The sequence below is a fragment of the Chrysemys picta genome, chromosome 7 (assembly GCF_011386835.1).
Source record: "Chrysemys picta bellii isolate R12L10 chromosome 7, ASM1138683v2, whole genome shotgun sequence".
Lineage (NCBI taxonomy): Eukaryota > Metazoa > Chordata > Testudines > Emydidae > Chrysemys > Chrysemys picta.
The window spans coordinates 57311127-57331568 of record NC_088797.1 but is presented as its reverse complement, the minus strand read 5'-3'; the positions used below and the strand labels follow the sequence as shown (position 1 = coordinate 57331568).

The following is a 20442-nucleotide window of genomic DNA, read 5'->3' as shown; positions in this document are numbered from 1 at the left end:
CCAGCCCTGAGCCCCCTCCCGTACTCCAATCCCCTCATCCCCGGCCCCATCCCAGAGCCTGCACCCCCAGCCAGAGCCCTCATCCCCCCACACCTGAACCCTCTGCCCCAGCCCTGAGCCCCCTCCCACATTCTGAACCCCTTGGCCCCAGCCCCGCCACACATCACCTCCATATTGGTGCACAGAACAAAATTCATTCTGCACATGGATGTAAAAAATTAGAGGGAACACTGCTCATCACCCACCTGAGCTCACAGGTCAATGACAAAGCCAGATTGCTGTCTGATTTCTGACAAGCCTCCATTGCCAGGCCATTCCCGCAACCCAGGAACCTCCTGAGTGATCAAAACGGAGTCCTCGACTCAACTGTGGCTCTCTGAGCTAGAGAACGGAACCTTGAGCTTTCTCCCATCTACAGTTCCCTGGCCTGAAGGCAGAGAGATACTGAAGGAACCTGCATCTCCTGAAACATTTCACCGTGCTCTGCTCCAGAGGCTGCTTGTCGAATGTGCAACTAGAGGAACATTGCTGGAGATAGCTTGGGCTAGGCGAGACACAGAACTTAGAAGCACCAAGACGCTGCCTTAAAGCTTGGACCAAGAGATCTCACAATACTGTTTTGCTTCCTGGTCTCCTACTGGGAGGTTCTCAAAAGAGCCAGAAAATAAGGAATAGAGATTTTAACAATGCAAACCTCGATGAAAAGGGAGAGGTTAGAGGGAATAACAACAACATAGGAAGTAGAAGGTAGAGGTGGCACTGTTTTCATTGGGCACTTTCCAAACTTAAAGTAGTCATGGGCCCTGAGCTGAAAAGCTTAATGCACTGAAAGGACATAAAACACATTCCCTAGATGGTAGAGCCAGAACTGCCACCTTGGGTCATCCAGTCTGAGTCACCACACACTTTTGCAGGATGGAGTTCCTACTATTTGATAGACTCCAAGGCCAGAAGGGACCATTGTGATAATCTATATGACCTTCTCTATAGCACAGGCCAGAGAACTTCCCCCAAATAATTCCTGTTTGAACTCATTCAGAAAAACATCCAATCTTGATTTAAACATTTCCAGTGATGAGGACTCCACCACAACCTTTGGTAAGATGTTCCAATGGCTAACTGCCTTCACTGTTACAAATGTACACCTTATTTCTGGTCTGAATTTGTCTAGCTTCAACTTCCACAGCCATTGGATGGTCTTAGATCTTTCTCTGCTAGACTGAAGAGCCCATTATCAAATATTTGTTCCCCATGTCAGTACATCTAGATGGATCAAGTCACCCCTTAATCTCCTCTTTGTTAAACTAAATAGATTGAGCCCCTTGCATCTATCGCTATAAGGCGGATTTTCTAAACCTTTCAGCATTCTTGTGGCTCTCCTCTGAACCCTCTGCAATTTGTCAATATACTGTTTTAATTGTGGGCACCAGAACCGGACACAAGATTCCAGCAGAGGTAAAATAACCTACCTGCTCCTGCTCATCTAACCTGTCTGTGAATCTCTGCTGTGTTGGTCCCTCAGTTGCCTCCCACAGGAATCTGTTCCATTGTCCAACTGCCTTGGCAGGTAGATTTTTCCTTCTTGTCTTAGCAGCTTCTTACACTGTGAAGAAGCCTCTTTCTTCATTTCTATTGTTAGCTCTAAGGCTGGCCCATTTGAAGACTTCATAACTTTATCATCTCCACTCTCTCCCCACCACACCTCTTATCTTTCAGCCTTTGAACCATTGTTGTATTAGTTGCAGCTTCTTAATCTCTTTCCTTAGCTGGGGGCTAGGACTGCTCACAGCAGTCTGGTGATGCATGCACCAGAGCAATGATACTGGGATGGGAGGGAGCAGTGCAACAGAGTGGGGAGGAGAGGGATGCACAGGAGGGTACAGGGAGTGGGATGCAAGAAGAGGCAAGCAGAACAGGATGGGGTGTGGGCGGAAGCAGTGCAGGGGGCAGGGATGGAGAAGGATGCTCTGAAGCTTCTGGACTGTCCTTTCTGCTCCTCCATCCTCTCTGTGGGGTCAGGGTGCATGGTGATGTGGTGCCAAAACCCTTTTCCCTAGGAAAAGTGACTGCTGTGTCATCTCAGACCCAAGCTAGGGTTCCTTGGTGGAGGAGTATGGTACATCTCCATTGAGAGACTTCTGAATGGGAAACCCAGATGTGACAGAATTGGGCCAAGTCAAATTGGCCATCAGAGTACTCAGTGAAGACCCAAGTAGAACCTAGTTCTCAGGGAGGTAGGCTACCAGACAGAAACCCTGGGCCCCCAACCTAGGTGTCTATGTCAGGGACTCACCCAGCTCAGAGATCTAAAATGTGGCTATAGACTAGCACCCATGGTCGTTTGTGCCCTCAAGAATGAGGCAAGTGTCAGAAAATATGGAAGAGAAGACTGTATGGTGGGATCAGGCCCAATCCAAGTTTGACATGGCAAACCTCTACCCTCACGTCAATGAATGGCATCACTCTGCCATCATGGCAGGTATTGCCAGCGGCGTACAGGTGAGTCAGCTTGGGTGACCTTGGTTTGTATAGAGTTAGGCATGTGATAGATGGCAAAGTCTTTCAGACTCTCTCATCACTTGGGCGGGCCTTATCAACTTCAGGTGCCCGAATCGATGCTAGGTTGTAGCGCCTGTCTAGGTGGTGAGAGAGGGGAGTTTCTATGTCTGAGTGCTGCTTATTCTGAGTGCACCATACAATCCCCAACATGTCTGCCTCTAGCACATCTGTCTCAGATAGGTTTGCTGGCAGTCAAAAAGGCAAATTTGCTATGTGTGGTCTCCTCCAGGGATCTGGAACCTTTACGGCCAGCAAAGAACTCTGAGCACTGGGACCTCTTTGCAACAAGTCTGTCTGCAGTGAGGACACAAGTATATGACACATTTCAGTGCAAAATGACAAATGTGGTGAATCAGTGTCAAGGTACCTGTACCAAGTGCACTGTGGTCTAGCGTGATCACTCCCTACCTTTGTAGCCTGGAGATTTGCATGGCCACCCAGCAGCGTAGAAGCTGAGCATCTCCCACATAACTGGGGAGAAGCTGCCCTTCCAAACCGGGGTTCAATAACCAACCCAGGACAGATTAGCCTCAGGCAGTTGCAGGTCTCTATATCCCAGCGTAGCACAGCAGGTCTGGCTGGCACCCAGAAGGAGAGAATCGTGGGTGGGCAGGAGTGAGGGGTGATATGGGCAGAGGTTAATCCTGTTTGCACAGCCCCCAGGCACATGGGGTTTTTCCAGTCCCTCCTCTGCTTTATTTCTCTTTTAAAGCATTGAATTTTCAGCTCTAATCCTTTCTAAACCGCAACATTTTTCAGGCGCTCTGTGTAAGTGAAACCATAATCTCTGGTAAAACAGACTGCTTAAGCTGCTGCAGCATTAGGCCAATCTGATCCAGCCCCTGGATTTCCTCTCTGCCCAGCCACCACAGAGAGGATTTCAGCTTGAAAGGCTTACTAAAGCCCTCGCAATGGGAACAACAGCGCCAGGCCTTGCCTTGCAAAGCTGGGCAGGGTTAAGGGACCAGAAGCTATTTGTCCCAGTGTTTTGAGGTGGTTAAAGCACCTGCCAGACTTGCAGTGGAGATGATCCCAGTCCCCACTTGCACACATCAGGGCTTAGGAAGAAAAATTCCTCACACCTTTCAAAGGCAGCACCTCAAACTCAATGGAGGGGACATAGGGGTGGAGAGCAACACAGCATGGGTGACAGGGATGCAGATATACCAGAGACCTTCCTCTGGTGGGCAAAGAGTGCATGATCAGAGGGCAAAAGATGAGCATCTGTCTGTCAGTCTACACTAGGAAACTGCATAGTTGTAACTCACTTGCAAGACAACTCCACTGGTGGACAACACATAAACATGTCTACCACCATGTTATCTAACCCTGCCCTGAGTAAAAGCACCTATGTTTGTCTGCAACATAGCTTTCCCCATTGCTACCACTGGTAGAGCTACCCAGGTAGTGAAGTACAGCTACACAGTGTGCCATGTAGACAAGATCGATCAATTGATCCCATCCTCCTAAGAATCTGTCTCTCTCTCACACACATACACACACACACCCCTAAGCAGCTAGAAGAGACACCCATTTTTCATTTTAACTCATCCCAAACTTCAGTTGCAGATTCAGTCTGGATGGCCCTTTTCACTGTAGCTCTTCAATCCTGTGGTATTTCAGGTAAAGGAAGGCAGACCTCTCCCCACATCTCCCCCCACGCACAGACATCCTGGAAGTGGCATCAGTCCAACGAGCCATGGCGCTGCAATACGCTGGCTTGTCTCTTTCTCATTGGGAGGGGCGTCCCTCGGTAAGATTGCATTAGGGAACCCCGGCAGTATCTGTCAATGTCTTATTACTATGGAAATCAACCAGCAATTGAATCAGAAATGGAACAGCTTGTGACCCCTCCCAAGAAGTGAAGAGCCTCATCCTATCTTATTCTAGGTTCCCTACACATTGTAAAGGACGCTCGGTGTCCAGATGCTGCCCAGAGTCATGTTGGGGAAAGTTTTGGGGGGCCAGAGGTGTGGGGGGTGTAGCTACTATGACACTCATCTGTGACAGAGCTGCAGAGGACTAAATATCTTCCCCACTTTCAGCTCCTCTCTCCCCCCTGCACTGGCTGAGTTATGGCTGTTTTCCTTCCCTCCTAATACTCTCCTCTGTTATCCTGGTGGGCAGGCAGAATTGGTGATCTCTGGCCTAAATTCCTCCCACAATTTTGGCCAGACAGAGCGAGAGGAAGATTCACAGCTTTGGGTTCCTTCGGAGACTCATCTCAGCATTTATTGCCCTCTCTGTGGCTGATGGGGGGCGGGGGAAGCGGGTTGGTTTGCAGGAGGGATAAGCTGCTTGTTTTTCAGTGCCGGTTTCCTGGAGGACAAACTAGCTGCATTCAGGGTTTCTTTTCTTTACACAAAACAAGGAAGGGAATTCCTGGATGGCATGTCCCCACTCAAGGGGTCACTAGGCACACCCTCTTAATGCACTGCTGTGCACTGTCTTGCCAATATTTATGAGTCCCTCAGCATTTCCCTGTTCTATCTAAGGTCTTTATCTGGCCCCCACTCCTATTGTATCTGAGCACTTCCTGATCTTTAGTGCATTTATCCTCACACTGCCCCTGTGAGGTAGGGAGCACTATTATCCCCATTGTACAGATGGAGAACTGAGGCATGGAGATGCTAAGTAACTCACCCAAGGTCACACAGGAAGTCTGTAGCAGTGCAGGATCTTGAACCCAGCTCTCCCAAGTCCTATGCTAATACTCTAACCATCGAACCAGCCGCCTTCCCTATGGCAGCTCCCCCGCACTTAGAACAGATTGTCCCGTGCAAACTGGCAGGGCCAGATCCTGAGTTGGTGTAAATTGGTGAAATTCCACCAAAGTCAATGGAGCCGTAAGTCAATTCCACCAAAGTCAATTTCCATCTAATCAGGATCTGGCTCCAGAGGTCTTACGAGTCCTGCAGGTGTGACATACTGTATCTTGCACTGTGGCTGTTTCCACTCCTTCTTTGACCTTCCTTTTGCAAGAACGTTATGAAAATCATGCTCAAGCTAAAAATCATCCTGTATTTAAAACTCTCTCCCCCTTTCCCTGTGTTGCTAACATTCCCTTGGTTATAACAATGGAAAGGATGCAAAGACCCTAATCTGCTTTTCAGGGCAACTGCTCTTGCTTTCTGTTTGCACTGCACTCTGAGTGGACAGCGAACCGTGTGGAGCTAGTTTCTGTTTCTGCTCCGATTCATTCACCATTTTCCAAGCCCTAGCCCGATGCTGTCCTTTGAGTTCTCAGCACTGCAGGGAATTGCTGAAATACATATGCAAAGGAACAACCCCAGACCTGGTTTTTCTTGAAAGTCAAAGCTGTTGTGATTTTATTGATGTTTATATCAGGTTTTGTAATGCCCTTGCACCTTCCTTTTTAAAACTGTATTTTACAAAATCTACATTTTTGGTGTTGACAGTAGCTCTATAAATAAACAGACATGTTATCTTCACCTCCTCACCTACTGGAAAAATCGAGGCTCTGCAGTCCTCAAATACAGTACAGCACGAAGCTTCCAGTATATTGGGTGGATGCATGCATTCTGTCAGAACATGCTTAACTTTAGTCAGCTGTGTAGCCCCATTGAAGTCAAGTCTACATGGCTCTAGGAACATTTATCTGCAGGTACAACAGTTAAAACCTAGACAAAGAATGATGTGCCTGGTAAGTTTGGCAAATGCATTAGTTCAGTGAAGCCCCATTTGCTGACTCCTAGTTCATTGGGATGTTCCATGCACATGAAAATATTCACATGCTTAAAGTGAAGCACATGTGTAAGTGCTTTGCTGCACTGGGGCTTAAATGTGGCCAACTACATGAAGGTGCCTTCAAAGTATGCTCAGAAATACTGTCAGAGCAGGAGACATGTCAGTTTCCAGTATACTCCAGGGCAGGGCCAGTGCAAAACTTCCACCTTGCACCCCCCACCCAGCCCTGCGGCAGCTCCCCACCCCCCTCTCCACCCTGGCGCGCCCCCCCCCCCCCCCGCGGCAGCTCCCCACCCCCCGGCCCGGGGATCCATGCAGCAGCTCTGACCCAGGGGAACCCCTGGGCTGCCGGTGGCGCGTTGACCCGGGGAACACCTAGGCTGCCGGTGGCGCGCTGACCCGGGGAACCCCTGGGCTGCCTGCCGGTGGCTCAGACTTCCTCTCCCTCCAAGCACAGCAGCCGCTGTAAAAAAAAAATTGGGGGCTCCACTTTTTGGCGCCCCCAAATCTTGGCGCCCTAGGCAACCACCTAGTTGGCCTAAATGGTAGCACCGGCCCTGCTCCAGGGCCATCCTAGGCATGTGCAGTCTTTCCTCTGTAGAGATATTCTTCTATTGATACTGAAGCACAATGAATTTTCCTGGAGAATCCCTCCCCAATTCTACACTGATGAGAGAAGGCCAGAGCCTTCCACACACTATCCAGCTCTCTGAAGGCATGCATTTAATGATGGCTGTTGACTGACTCTGATGTAAAATAGATTGGTGGGTCCATGTCACAGAAATCGCCATCACAGGAGTCACTCATGGGCAGCCTCTTAAATCCTAGGACTGAGGGGGAATGGAGACTACATAATCTTCTTCCCTAGAGGTGGCCCCTTGTGGTCAGGGTTGAGGCACAATTGCAAGGTCGTACCTGCACTGAGGCCAAACAGATCTAGGAATGTCAATTCACTACTATCTCTAGCACCAACTTAAACATTAATTTAAAGGTGGCATCATTTCTTGCAGGTCCAGCCATATCCAGCTTATCACACACATCTGCCTTTCATGCTCATTCAAGCCTGAGATTCACTAAGTCCTTCCTCTTCAAAATCCTTGTCTATTCCCTCCCCTGTGCCTTCACAATTATCCTCAATGAACCTTCCCCTGAAAGCTCGGAACCAGCTCCTCTGATTCCTGTCCTCTCCCTGCTATCGCTAAGCTGTCTGGCCAACCATCAACTTGGGCCATTTGGTCCTGGAAGTCATTGAGCAGAGTGATGCCTTTTGCTTTCCCAACTCTTCTGCTGAGATAAGGAGATAACATCTCTCCTGGTGCTGGAAAGTCAATCCTTGTCTGCAGACGTGTCATGAGATCTATTACTATTGTCTGATCACAAATAGAGAAGGAGCTTACGCTATATCTTAGGTCTCCAAAGTCTAAACAGGTATCTTGGAAGGATACAGTTGCGAATCTTCACCCTCAATGCAGTTTTCCCTTTACGCCTTAATCTATACTGGCTCTGTGCACTTGACCTAATTTGACATATTTCCATGCTGCAGTCTGTCCTTCTCACAGAAAGTATCTCCATTCTGCTGGAGGACCAGAATCATTCCCAGTAACAAGTGATCTTCTCAGGGCTTGCGGCAGCACCATGTGTATTTGTCATATGCCTCTTGGTGACAGCCATTCAGTGGAGGCACTGGGTATGCAGGAGTGAGTGTTTGGTGTAAGAAGTTCCAGCCAAGCAAGTGACCTGTAAAAGCTTGGAGGCCTGTCTTTCTCTAGTCTTTACCATCTATGAAGCAAATTCCTAACTCCCAGCAGTTAACTGCAGAGGAACTACTAGGTCAGCTCACTCAATCCCTGAGCAGAATTGTTCTCTAGAGTCAGCGGTTACAGGAGATTGGAGCAAGAGGGGAATTCTCACCAACCCAAACAAGGAGCAGGGGAGGTTGCTTCAATCCCAAGCCAAGGAGAGGAGGAGGAGTGTTCTGCCTCATTTTAATCCGTGCCTATAGTATTGTCTTAAGTTCTTTGCCAGTCCACTAAAGTACTGGGGCTCTCACCATGCCATTGGAGAGACTATTTCTAACTGGAGCTCACTGTTAAACTGTTTCACTGCAACTTGCTTGAGTGGCAAAGACAGTAGCTGAAGGTGTGTGCTGTAGTCAACAGACCCTCAGAGGAGGTCACCATTGCAACAGGTGGTGAATTCTATTTTCTTAAATGTGGATCATCACAAGCACATTGCAGTGCCTCCAGGAACTAGTTCAAATGCATGTGTTTTTTCTCCAGAATGGGATAGGATCCTGGTTCTCTATTACACTCATTCCATCCTTTCTCCATGAGGAAATCCTCATTCCCTTTCCTCTGATGCACAAGGTCTTGAGGAAGGTGAGACTTTAAGGCACTTGCACATTTCTGGTAGCCTCTGCTTGGGCACATCATGGGTTAGTTCTCAGGCCTTGACGCTCTGGATGCTATTTGTTCTTCTAAGAACAGGCCTTCGTTCTCAGGGAGAGGGAAGGGTTTTCCATGAGAGCCAGCCCCCCTGCACTTGGTGGCTTTGCTGGTGAGAACCATGATGTGAAGACTATCCTGCTTCTGTCCATATCCGCTAACCAGCTCACTACAGTATCTCGGAATCCTCCGCATCGGAAAACAAATGGAGATCCTTTTCCATTTCAGTTGATCGCAAAGTGTTTTAAAGTACCTGTTTGCCCCTTTGCTTGGACCATAGATTGGTCTGGACTGCAGGTGGCTGCAGTCAAGATTCATTTAGCTGATACTACACCTTTCTAGGAGCGAATTGAGGGAAACAAAATTTTCCCTTGCCTACAGACAAATATTTCTCAAAGGACTGTCTTCAGATACAGCCTCCTGCGAAACAGAATGTTCTCAAATAAGCTTGCAAGCCAATTGTGAGTGTTCACTGCATTTTATTTTCCTCAAGATTGGCCTTCTCAAATCTTCTGATGGCTATCCTGTTGGCTACCCCTCCTTGATTGAATTGAAGGACCTCCATCCTGATACCAAGCTATTACTGAAAGCCACTTCAGAATTCCATCTCAATATTCTCTTCTGTTCTCAGGTGCATATTCCAAAAAGGGAGACTTTCCTCCATATGGTGGATGTTAAGGAGGGCCCTTAATTTTTGTTTTAGTAGGACTAAGGCCTTTTTTTAAGCCTCCTTAGTTTGTTGAAAAGTTCCACATCCCATTACGAGCACACCTGGAAACATGCGGCTTTCCTCTGTTCCCTTCTGTGTGATAACTACTTGTTAGTTTTCAAGAATGGGGATCTGTGAAGCCACTGATGACAGATGAGAACAAGCTGCTGAACTTTTTTGGGTTTACATTCCCCATCCAGGTGCACACTCATCTCTTCTCCATGCCTACTGGCTTTTAGAGCTGTTACTTCTGGGTTGGTAGTTACAAACAAGGGAGACGGGCTGTCCTTGCACCCAAGGTGTCAACACCTCCATGCACATGCATTGAGACCCAAAACCTGGGTTAGGCTCCAACTATGCTATCAATCCCATGGATAGGGCACAACCCCATGGAGGACAATATTCTTATTGGTTGTCACCAGCAGGTAAAGAACTTTCTGTACCATTTCACTCTGGCTGCTCCTGAGTTATTATTTCTCAGACTTTTGGGGTGCTGCACTCCTATAGACGAAACTGCAAGCCCTGAGCACCTCTGAAAATCAGCTCACACTGTATATATTGTCGCATTAGTGTTGCTCTTTGCTTTCCCAGTACTACATACCCTCCCCGCTCACATGTCTATGGGGACTATCAAAACACGTAGGAGCATTCAGGGCCAAAATAACCAAGGGACATGGTGGATTCTCCATCACTTGAAGTCTTTAAATCAAGATGGGAACCCTTGCTAAAATAAATGCTCTAGCTCAGCCACAAGATATGGTCTGGATGCAGGGATCACTGGGAGACATTCTCTAGCCAGTGTTATGCAGGAGGTCAGACTAAATGATCAGAAATGTCCCTTTTGGCCTTGAAATCTAAAAAAATGGGCACACATGGGTGGCCCAACATTAGTCTCCTCCCTTCCTAGTTAGGTAAGGGGCCCAATTTTCAGAGACGCTGAGCACCTGCAGCTCCTACTGACTTCAGTGTAAAACACCTTTAAAAATCCAGCCTCGCTCGTTCTTAGGTTCTCAGATACAGCTGCAGCTGCTTAACTTGAGGCCCCCAGGCTTGGCCTTGGTTTCTGAGAAAGCTGTTTGGTTCCCAGGGATCTGGGATTTGCCCCAAGTTTCATCTCCCGAGCATTCAGCTTGCTGTCATGAAGGAAACTGCCCCATCCCCCTACGCATGCAGAAGATGAGCTGAAGAAAATGGGGCTTCTAGCAGCTCTGATGCCATCCTCTGGCACCTGGGGGACAGCAGCAGCACACTACACAACTGGACTTCTCTAGCCCACTGGCATCAACTTGGGAAGGAAACGACCAGCTGATGTTCCAGAGGAAGCATAAGGGTGGCCCGTCCACTCCACTGTGAATGAATGGCGTCAGGTGGTCTCTCTTCAGGAGGTGATGGGGCAAACAGATCATCAAAGGTGTTCCGGATCACTGTTTGGAGGCTGATCCTCAGTGTTGGCCATGCTAAGCAAGGTTCTGCCTTTTGTAACCACACCACTGCAGCTGCTCTTGGAATATGCACTGTGATATTGCTCTTGGCAGATTCTTCCATTCATGGTGGGGAGGCCCCTGCCTTCTTTGCTTCCAGTAACATCATGCAGTGTTGGTGACCACTGGCCCTGACTTTCAGCACCACACACTTCCCTTTGCTCTCAGGATTTCCCTAGAGCACTCTGTGGGTCAAGGAGCCCACTGGTGAACCTGCCCTTGTCTGGGACACCAGAGGAACACAAGCCATACTCTGCAATCCCTCTGGGGTTATGGGCTGCAATATTTAACTTACACACCTCCCAATCAGATTTCACAGACAGAAAAGACACCATCAACTGCTGCCAAAGTAAAGCCAACCACCATATTATTCTTTCTGGAGACTTCAGAGAGAGCCCCTCCTTCTGGCCCCAGCTGGCTGGAGCCCCTGGAGAGCCTCTCCCCCCATCCAGCCCCCTCCTAAAATGGCCAGAGCTTGGACAATAGGCAGCACTCTACAGTCTCAGATTGTAGCGTGTCCAGTGTTCAGAGGCGTCGCCCTTTCCACAAGCTGAGATGGCGCACTGCTGGGAGTCACAGGGACCCCCAACAGTACAGAAGAAAAGGGTACCATAGGTATGGGTGACCCCGAAGCCCCTTTATCTCACCTCCCAGCCTCATAAGACATGGCCCTCATCCTAGCGCTCAGTCGTGATGGTCATCCCTATGCAACACACTGGGAAACTGAAACACTGGAAGATCACATGACTTGCCCAATGTTACACACCAAGAGTGAAATTCTGGCTCCACTGAAGTCAATGGCAAAACCCCACAGGGGCCAGAATTTCAGTCCAAGTGAGAAAGAGCCAGGAACAGAACCCAGTTCTCCTAAGTCCCTGTCCAGTGCTGCATCCACTATGCCACACTGCCTCCTCCAAGCACCCAGAACAGCCAAAGCCCTGAACTTCAGGCATGCACATCCAGTGTCCCTTTGCTGGAGGGGAACCTGCTTTACCACAGAGTACCCCCATGGTCCTGCCCCCACATAGCTCCTGGCCAATGGATGATCAGGAAGTGATTCACCGTTCCTCACCTTGACAGCCCCTCCAGAAAACTCTGCCTATCCCCATAACAAACACATTGTGAACCATTCATCTTTAATGGCTTATGCAAATTAGGGGGGACATCAAATCAATGAAGATCAATAACTGCAGCCGTTTAATTGCCAGCAAAAACATTTTAAGAATGAGCATTATCTGCAGCCCTTTCTCGGGTAATGGCGCCATTAATCCAAACGTTGGATCCCGGCCTAAGTGCAGAGGAATAATCCTCCACCCCTTGTTCTTCGCCCCTCCCCGCGCCTCTTGGGTTGGGTTTTATCCTCTTTTCATTTCCAGTTTCTGAGTTTCCCCGTCATTACCGCTGGCAAACAGCTCCCAATGTTAATGGTTCTGCTTTTGTTACTCTGTGCCTGATTGAAATGTCGCATACAGATTGAGATGTTAGTGCTAAGTTGCCACCTGGGAATGTCAAGCTGGGCCTGAAATGAACTTTTTCTCACTCTCAGATCCAGATGGATCAGGCGGGGATGTTCCCAAGCTGAGCTGGGAGTGTTCCATGGTGCAGGGTGGGTGGATGGATGGGGGAGGCACTGAGCTCAGTTTCTGCAGCAGTTCAGGGCCTCCTTTGCAGCCCCCTCTCCTCCAACCCATTCCTGAGGGTCAGATCCAAAACGTGTGCAGAGTCTCAAGCCTACTGGGATTCTGCTCGAGTCCCACATTGAATGATGTTCTCTGGCCTGTGCTGTGCAGGAGGTCAGACTAGATCATCTGATGGTCCCTTCTAGCCTTAACAGCCATGAATCTTTGCCCCCCTCCCTCATCACAGGCCAGTAGAAGGAAGAAGAGGGGATGTGCTGTGTCTGATCCTGTCCCCAGGTCAGAGAGATGCCTCTTGTGAGAGAGATAAGGGTGCCCTATTCCTCTGGCACTGCCCCATAGGTGAGCGAGGTGAGGTCCCCCAGATCCTGTGCTCTTTGTCAGGGAAGCACCCTCTGCTAGAGGTGTGTCCGGCCCCTGCAGCTGGGCTGTGCCCGGAGGCGCATCTCCAGCCATATATATCTGAACAGGAAGGAGGAGAGGCACAATTGTTCCACAAATTCCAGCTGTCTAAGTACCTCTGTAGTGCTTGGCGGGGTCAGCCTCGTACTTATCCCAGGTCAGGCTCTGATATCAGCCAAACCAAAACCTATCCCCCAGGAAGTCTCAGGACGCACATTGCTTGGCTCCCTCAAACCAAGCCCCTGACCTTGCCCCAGTGCCCAGTAACCCTTTGCAGGCCTCTGGCCAAATAGCCCATGTATCTGTGGGTGACTCTCACCTACGCTCCTGGATCCCACCTGGCGGTCAGAGGTCTCCAAATCCTAACATGGTGTCGTGCAAAACCCCTGTGATCAGTGACTACTCTTGGGGAAGCTGAGTGGTGCTGGAGCCAGCCACGCCAGCTGCCTAGGAGCCATACCCAACTCAGCCACCAGCGACACTGACCCTGTGGGCTACTAGGCAAGGCTGCTGCAAGAAAATGTGGGAGTCTCCTACAGAGGATGAGTGAGGGCACATGGTCCCCCCGGAACTGTCCCCGACTGGCCACAGAGCATTTTCCATTTCAGGGGACTACTCCCCAAACAAATCACCTAGGCAAATGCAACCTTGGAGATTTGGGGTACTAGAGCCATCCACCCACTGGCTCAGCTACCTCTGAAGGCTGGAGAGCAGTGCCTTGGCCCTCACAGACAGGCTATGTCCCATGGCTCACTCTTGCATCTCCTCTGAAGGATCAGCAAGAGTGTCTGGGCCCAGCCTGAGATCCCAGCCAGCTGCTTCCCTAGCGAGGAAGATGGCTCAGCTCCACCTTGCTTCCTTCGTCATTACCACCAGTCCTTAGTGCCATTGTGCTTGAGGTCATTGCATATCCCTGTACCTCCTCTATTCCTCACTCAGTCATGGGATACCTCTTCATCCTCTGCCATTCTCAGTCTTCCTGTTTCCTGGGGAGCTGCCCCTTTCTCTTAGAGCCTCAAATGCTTCACCTACGGGAGTTAGGACCTGTGTCCCTGGCTTGTGCTATTCATAGATACCTGGGCCATTGGGATCTCCTGTATAGCACAGGCCAGCGAACTGCCCCCAAAATAATACCTAAAGCAGATCTGTTAGAAAAACATCCCATCGTGACTTAAAAATGGCCAGTGATGGGAAATCCAACATGCTCCTTGGTATATCATTCCTATGATTAGTTACCCTCACTAACAAACTTTTACGCCTTATTGCTAACCTGAGTTTGTCTAGCTTTATCTTCCAGCCATTGGATGGTGTTAGAACTCTCTCTGCTAGACTGAAGAGCCCTTTATCGAGTAGTTGTTCCCCATGTAGATATTTATAGACTAATCAAGCCACCCCTTAGCCATTCCTCATCTTACATTGCTACGGATCAAGACAGTCTAACTCCGGCACAAGGGTGCCACCCTCAGCACTAGCATCTTCTGAGCCATCCATGGCATGTGGATGCAACAACGAAAGAGCCTGCTGGCTCAGAAATTGTCCGTTGCTCCTTTGTGCTCTGGTCCCCCAGCTGTCTCACATTTGGTTTCATTTCCTCCCTCTGGCTTCCCACAAACACCTGATTTTAATGTGCCTGCTATGAGAGAGAGGGGAAGCTGGGAACTGAGCTATTTTGACAGATGCTGTAGGAGGCACATGTGCTGAGGGGAGGGGGAGCTTAGCCAGGATAGTTTAGCAGCACTAGCTTGCAAAGGAGAGTCCTGGCTAGCAAGTATCCCTTCCAAACGTTAGGGCCAAATACAAACCTAAACAGCTAGTTCTCCCCGAGAAGTCCAGGTGTGAGCAATGAGTCTGTTGTTCCAAACATGAAGGAGAAATCTAGGACACAGCAACACAGGCTCTCTTCTCTGTCTGCCTATCCTATCCCAATGAACAGCTGGGCAGACCTGTCCCTGCGTCACACCTGGGCACACCTGTATGTAACCCCTGGATGCCAGTGCTGTGAATTTTAACCTTGTCTTTACCTCTTACATTCCTCAGGCTCCCTTACTCTCTCTTTCTATTCCGGTGTTAGCCACAGAGTTGCATCTTGCATCGGGAGAAAAAGCAGAAGCTAATGGTGATGACTAGGGAATAAATGAAAGGCTTAGGAGTGCCGTTTGGGCAGGCAGCTTACCGGTTACCACGGGGTACGTCTGGGGTCCTGACACGTTGGTCCCCAGGTCTGGGTTAGCAGAGGCAGATAGACTTGACTTGACTTCATCAAGACCAGGGGTCAGAGCTGGGAGGGAGTACTCATTACCCTGGGGAAGAGAGGAGAGACAGCTCGCTATTGATGCACCGAGAAGAAGGGAAAGCATACAGATGGGGGGAGGAAGAGGAGCGACGCCAAACCCTGCACAGATGGGAGAGGAGGAGGAAACAGAGCAGATGAAGGAAAAAGGTGATGGGGGGGCAGGGAGCTGTGGACGAGACCCTCACTTCTGCTGTGAGCAGTGGCTCCTTCCCCATCTGGGCAGCAGCAACAGAGAGGGACCAACAATGGGCATTACTTTGCTGTGGCCGAGCGCAGAATGTGGCCCATTCCCTCTGGTGTGGCCAAGCTTCCAGGCCTGTGGGTGAGGGGGAAAGTTGGTGGGTAGAAGCTCAAGGGGGATCAAGAAGGGATGTGACAGCCTCCCTGGCAAAGGAGAGTTGGGGGCGTGGCTAACACATATGTCCCCATGGTTGGGGCAGGAGGTTGCAGTGGAAATGAGAGGGATGCCGGGGCATTTCTGCTGCAGGCAGGGCCTGTGTAGGCCGGTGGCCATTGTATCTGAGCTCAGTTTGCTTGGAGATTCCCCCCACCTCTTTCCTGGCTCTTGAGAAACAAAGAAGCCTCATTCCCCACCTCTGTCATTTTGTGCATCAGGGTATGAAATTGGGGAGGGGGGAGAACCACATGGCTAACAGAAGGGTGGGAGGGGGAGAGCCACTGAATCTGAAAGGGTGTCCTGTCCGAAAGGCTCTGGTAATTGCCTTTTTATTGTGGCAGCCTCCAGACCAGACGCGGAGCCAGAGAAACCAGAGGGACTACAAAAACACAGGAAAAGTTGCTCTGATTAATATTACGTTAAATTAAAACTGATTTTCTGCTCTTTCTGCTCTGTTTTTTTCCATCCGCTTTCCCAATCCACCTACCCCCCATATGCTGTGTGCAAGTTGCACCCTCCCTGCCCCCTCCTGTCCCTGTCCGGCCACGATTGCCTAGTCATTTCCAATTCCTTCTCGTATTGATCTTCCTGTAGAAATCAGTTTTGTAATTAGCTGCAAATTAGGCCTTCTACTGGGGGTGAGCCTGCCCCCTGATTTATCACCAGAGTAATTCGCTGTGATCGGAGAGAAATTAAAATGAACTCAATTAGGCTTTGGATTTGCTTTATGGGCCCTGCTCAGAGTTTCAGGGGGAAAAATGACTGTGTCGGTGTTTAATAGTCTAATGAAAGTAAATAAAGGTTATTCATTGTAATAAAGCCAGGGACTCGGGGATGAAGGGAGTCTACAGCCAGTTTCTCCTTCCCTTCCTTTGTTGGTTTATGGCTTGGGGCGGTTTAAAAAGACTTTTGATTTTCATTTTATTAAGACAAACAGCTTTCGGGATAAAAGGCGGAGTGTGGGGCAGGCGCTGCTGAAGCACAGAGGGGAGCTGGGTCGTGAGAGAGAAGCCCATGGAATTTGTAACAAGCTCACAGCTCCCTGGTTACTGGTACAATCTGAAGTTGCACGTTTCCTTACAATAATGTGTGCATGTGGATATTTAGAGGGGTTCATGTGTGTGTCTATGTGGAGAGGACTGTACATGTATGTCCATGCAGAGAGGGATGCATGTGCATGTGTGTGTCCATGAAGCGGTATAGGGGTATGTGTACGTATACATAAGTGCCAAGATAGGCATACATGCAGCTGGTGTGGGTCTCAAGGGTGCATGGGAGAGTGAAGGAGCTCACTCCTTGCCATGTCCCCCACGTGCCTGATTAACACCCATTTGTGCCCATGTTGCTGGGTGAGGCCCCCACCTGCTCAGATTTGATGTGCTCTGATGTTTGAAAGACATCAGGGTAAGAAGGACGTTCAAAGACTCGATCTAAAGCTTCCAGCTGTTGCTGGGTGAAAGTGTCGGCACGAAGGTGCTTCCGCAAACTGTCCACGCTGCTCTGGGAGTCTCCATTGGGAACCGAGCCCTCAGACACATCTGTGGGACACAGACAGAGAGAACAGGGAGTTAGCCCCACCCAGTCCCTGAGGAAAGGTGTTTGCTGGCTCAGATCAGCAAGTGATGCAGTGCAAGGCCCAAAGGGGCCAGGAAAGGAGCACCCCCCCACTCCGAGGGAGCTGTGCCTGTGGGGAGGGAAGGCTGAGAGGTCTTGGGGGTGAGCCCCTGTGCCCTGCCCTCACCCCTGGGTTCCAAGGGGAACATTACAGCGCTCCCGCCCAGCACACTTGAGGGCATGGAGAATGGCACTTGGCTCGGAGATGAGTTTCAGTTCCGCTGATTTCCAGTGTTAAAAATTGCCATATCTCCATTGCAGAGCGTAAAATGGGAGCAAAGCGCAGAGATTAGCATTGCTAGGGGACCACCAGAGGTGCAACTCATTCCAAAGCGATGGGCCTGAGGGATGGGGACATGTAACCAAATCACAGCGCACCAAAAACACCTGGAATTTAGGGAGTGTTGTGGTGTGGCATCAAATCTGTGGAAGTTTGTCTGTTATAACAGCCTGTTCCATCCAAAATGAGTCTGTCTGCGTTCTAACCCCCCTTCCTGCCAGACGTGAGTCTCTCTTCATTCTAACCCCCCTCCCCACCCGCAGCGACTCCGTCCGCGTTCTAACCCCACTTCCCGCCCGAGGCGCCTCCATCCGCGTTCTAGCCCCCCTTCCGCCCGAGGCGCCTCCGTCCGCGTTCTAAACCCCCTCCCCGCCCATGGCAACTCCATCCGCATTCTAACCCCCCTTCCCGCCCGAGGCAAGCCTGTCCACGTTCTAACCCCCTTCCCGCCCAAGATGAGTCCGTCCGCATTCTAACCCCCCTCCCCACCCGCAGCGACTCCGTCCACGTTCTAACCCCCCTTCCCGCCCAAGATGAGTCCGTCCGCATTCTAACCCTCCTCCCCACCCGCAGCGACTCCGTCTGCGTTCTAACCCCCCTTCCCGCCCGCGGCGACTCCGTCCGCGTTCTAACCCCCCTTCCCGCCCGAGGTGACTCCGTCCGTGTTCTAACCCCCCTTCCCGCCCGAGGCGCCTCCGTCCGCGTTCTAAACCCCCTCCCCGCCCATGGCAACTCCATCCGCGTTCTAACCCCCCTTCCCGCCTGAGGCGAGCCTGTCCCACGTTCTAAACCCCCTTCCCGCCCAAGATGAGTCCGTCCGCATTCTAACCCCCCTCCCCACCCGCAGCGACTCCGTCCGCGTTCTAACCCCCCTTCCCGCCCAAGATGAGTCCATCCGCATTCTAACCCTCCTCCCCACCCACAGCGACTCCGTCCGCGTTCTAACCTCCCTTCCCGCCCGCAGCGACTCCGTCCGCATTCTAACCCCCCTTCCCGCCCAAGATGAGTCCGTCCGCATTCTAACCCTCCTCCCCACCCACAGCGACTCTGTCTGCGTTCTAACCCCCCTTCCCGCCCGCGGCGACTCCGTCCGCGTTCTAACCCCCCTTCCTGCCCGAGGTGAGCCTGTCCACGTTCTAACCCCCCTTCCCGCCCGAGGTGACTCCGTCCGTGTTCTAACCCCCCTTTCCACCCGAGGCGACTCCGTCCACGTTCTAACCCCCCTCCCCGCCCGAGGCGAGTCCGTCCGCGTTCTAACCCCCCTCCCCGCCCGAGGCGAGTCCGTCCGCGTTCTAACCCCCCTCCCTGCCCGCGGCGACTCCGTCCGCGTTCTAACCCCCCTTCCTGCCCGAGGCGAGTCCGTCCACGTTCTAACCCCCCTTCCCGCCCGAGGCGAGTCCGTCCGCGTTCTAACCCCCCTCCCTACCCGAGGCAAGTCCGTCCGCGTTCTAACCCCCTTTCCCACCTGAGGCGACTCCATCCGCGTTCTAACCCCCTTTCCCGCCCGAGGCGAGTCCGTCCACGTTCTAACCCCCCTCCCCGCCCGAGGCGAGTCCCATCCGCGTTCTAAGCCCCTCCCTGCCCGAGATCAGGATCTCCCTCTTTCACCTCCCCTTCCCGCCGTTAGCGTTCAGCTCTGTTCGTTAACCCCTCCCTGGCAGCCTCTCTGTTACACCCCCATCCCAGGGATTGTGCCACCTCCCCAGATGCCAGGCTCTCTCTGAGTCACCCAAACTGTGAGACTCCCGAGCGAAACTCATTCCTCAGGACGTGGTGCAGGGTGTAAGCACCCACTTTGCCCTCCCCCTGCTGCATGTCATGGTGGCCTGCCTGTGGCAGAGACAGTGCCCCAATGGGCACCTCGCCCCCCAGAGCTCTGCTGTCACTCGTCTCACCCTCCTGCCCTGGAGCAAATGCCTCCCTGGAATAGTTCCTACCCCAACCTGAGACCAGACTGCAGTGGCCTGGAGGAATAGCCCAGCCTGCTCCCTCCTGGCTGTAAGATGTATCCCTTTATAGGTGATTATACGATATGATATAATCAATAGTACATTATATACAGTAACCTAGTACAGTGCCACTTGCACGACCATAGAAAATATTACATATTGATTTGTCCAGCTGGCAGCCTTCCCCTACAACAGCACCTTCTCATTCTCCCTCCTCGTCCCGGGAGGGAGGCAGCATTTCCTGGCACTAAGCCCTTTTCTCCTCTCTTTTCTCCTCTTATTCCATGGGGCCAAGTCCTGAAGTCTTTAACCAGGCAAAGCAAGGATTTCAGTGTGCAGGGCTTGACTGTTGAAGAGCTAGGCGTGCCGGGTGCGGCGAGCTTTGGGTGAACTGGATGTTATGTCAGGGGTGATGTTCAAAAAGTACCTCAGGCATTAAGGAGCACAAGTCTCAGTGGCTTTCAGGGAGCTTGAAAATCATCTCTCCAGGTGCCGAAACGGCAGTTAGGCTCTTTTGAAAATGCAGGCTGCCAGCTCAGAGCCCAAGGAAAGCCAGTGCGGTGCTCTTTGGAAAATCTGGGTCCACGCTCAGAAAGAGGAGCATATGTGTGTTGATGTATGTGTGTGCCTCAGTCTGTCTCTCTGGAGAGAGGGTGTGTATCTCTTTAGGTGTGTCTGAGTCAGTGGGCATGTCTGTGCGAGTGTGTGCATAGTACCTCGTATGTCACTGTGTGTGTCTCTCCACCTACTTGTGGGTGCTGCATGTACTAGTACGAATGTGTGATTCTAGGCCTATGAGGGCTTGCATCTCTATGTGTACCTATTATTTCAGTTATTTGTGTGTTTGCATGCCAGTGTGTCTGCATATCCATGGTGTATCTAGGTGGCAAAGCTCCCACTGACTTCTGAGGGGCCAGATTTCACCCTCTCTGTTTCTCTGCTTGGGTGTTTACGTGTGTTTGTGTGCAC

General features: G+C 50.9%; 1 protein-coding gene across 7 annotated transcripts in view; it reads right to left on the bottom strand.

The window, feature by feature from the left end:
- Positions 1 to 20442, bottom strand: part of PAX2 (paired box 2) — a 114196-nt gene that overhangs the window by 15007 nt on the left and 78747 nt on the right. For 4 of the 7 annotated variants that reach the window (XM_065551549.1, XM_065551550.1, XM_065551551.1 and 1 more), the window contains 2 exons: positions 16993 to 17168; positions 15114 to 15240 (listed from right to left, as the gene is read on the bottom strand). In XM_065551549.1, the coding sequence (XP_065407621.1) occupies positions 15114 to 15240; positions 16993 to 17168 (303 nt within the window). The remainder of the gene's footprint in view (positions 1 to 15113; positions 15241 to 16992; positions 17169 to 20442) is intronic. The other 3 variants (XM_065551553.1, XM_065551554.1, XM_065551552.1) reach the window with 1 other exon arrangement.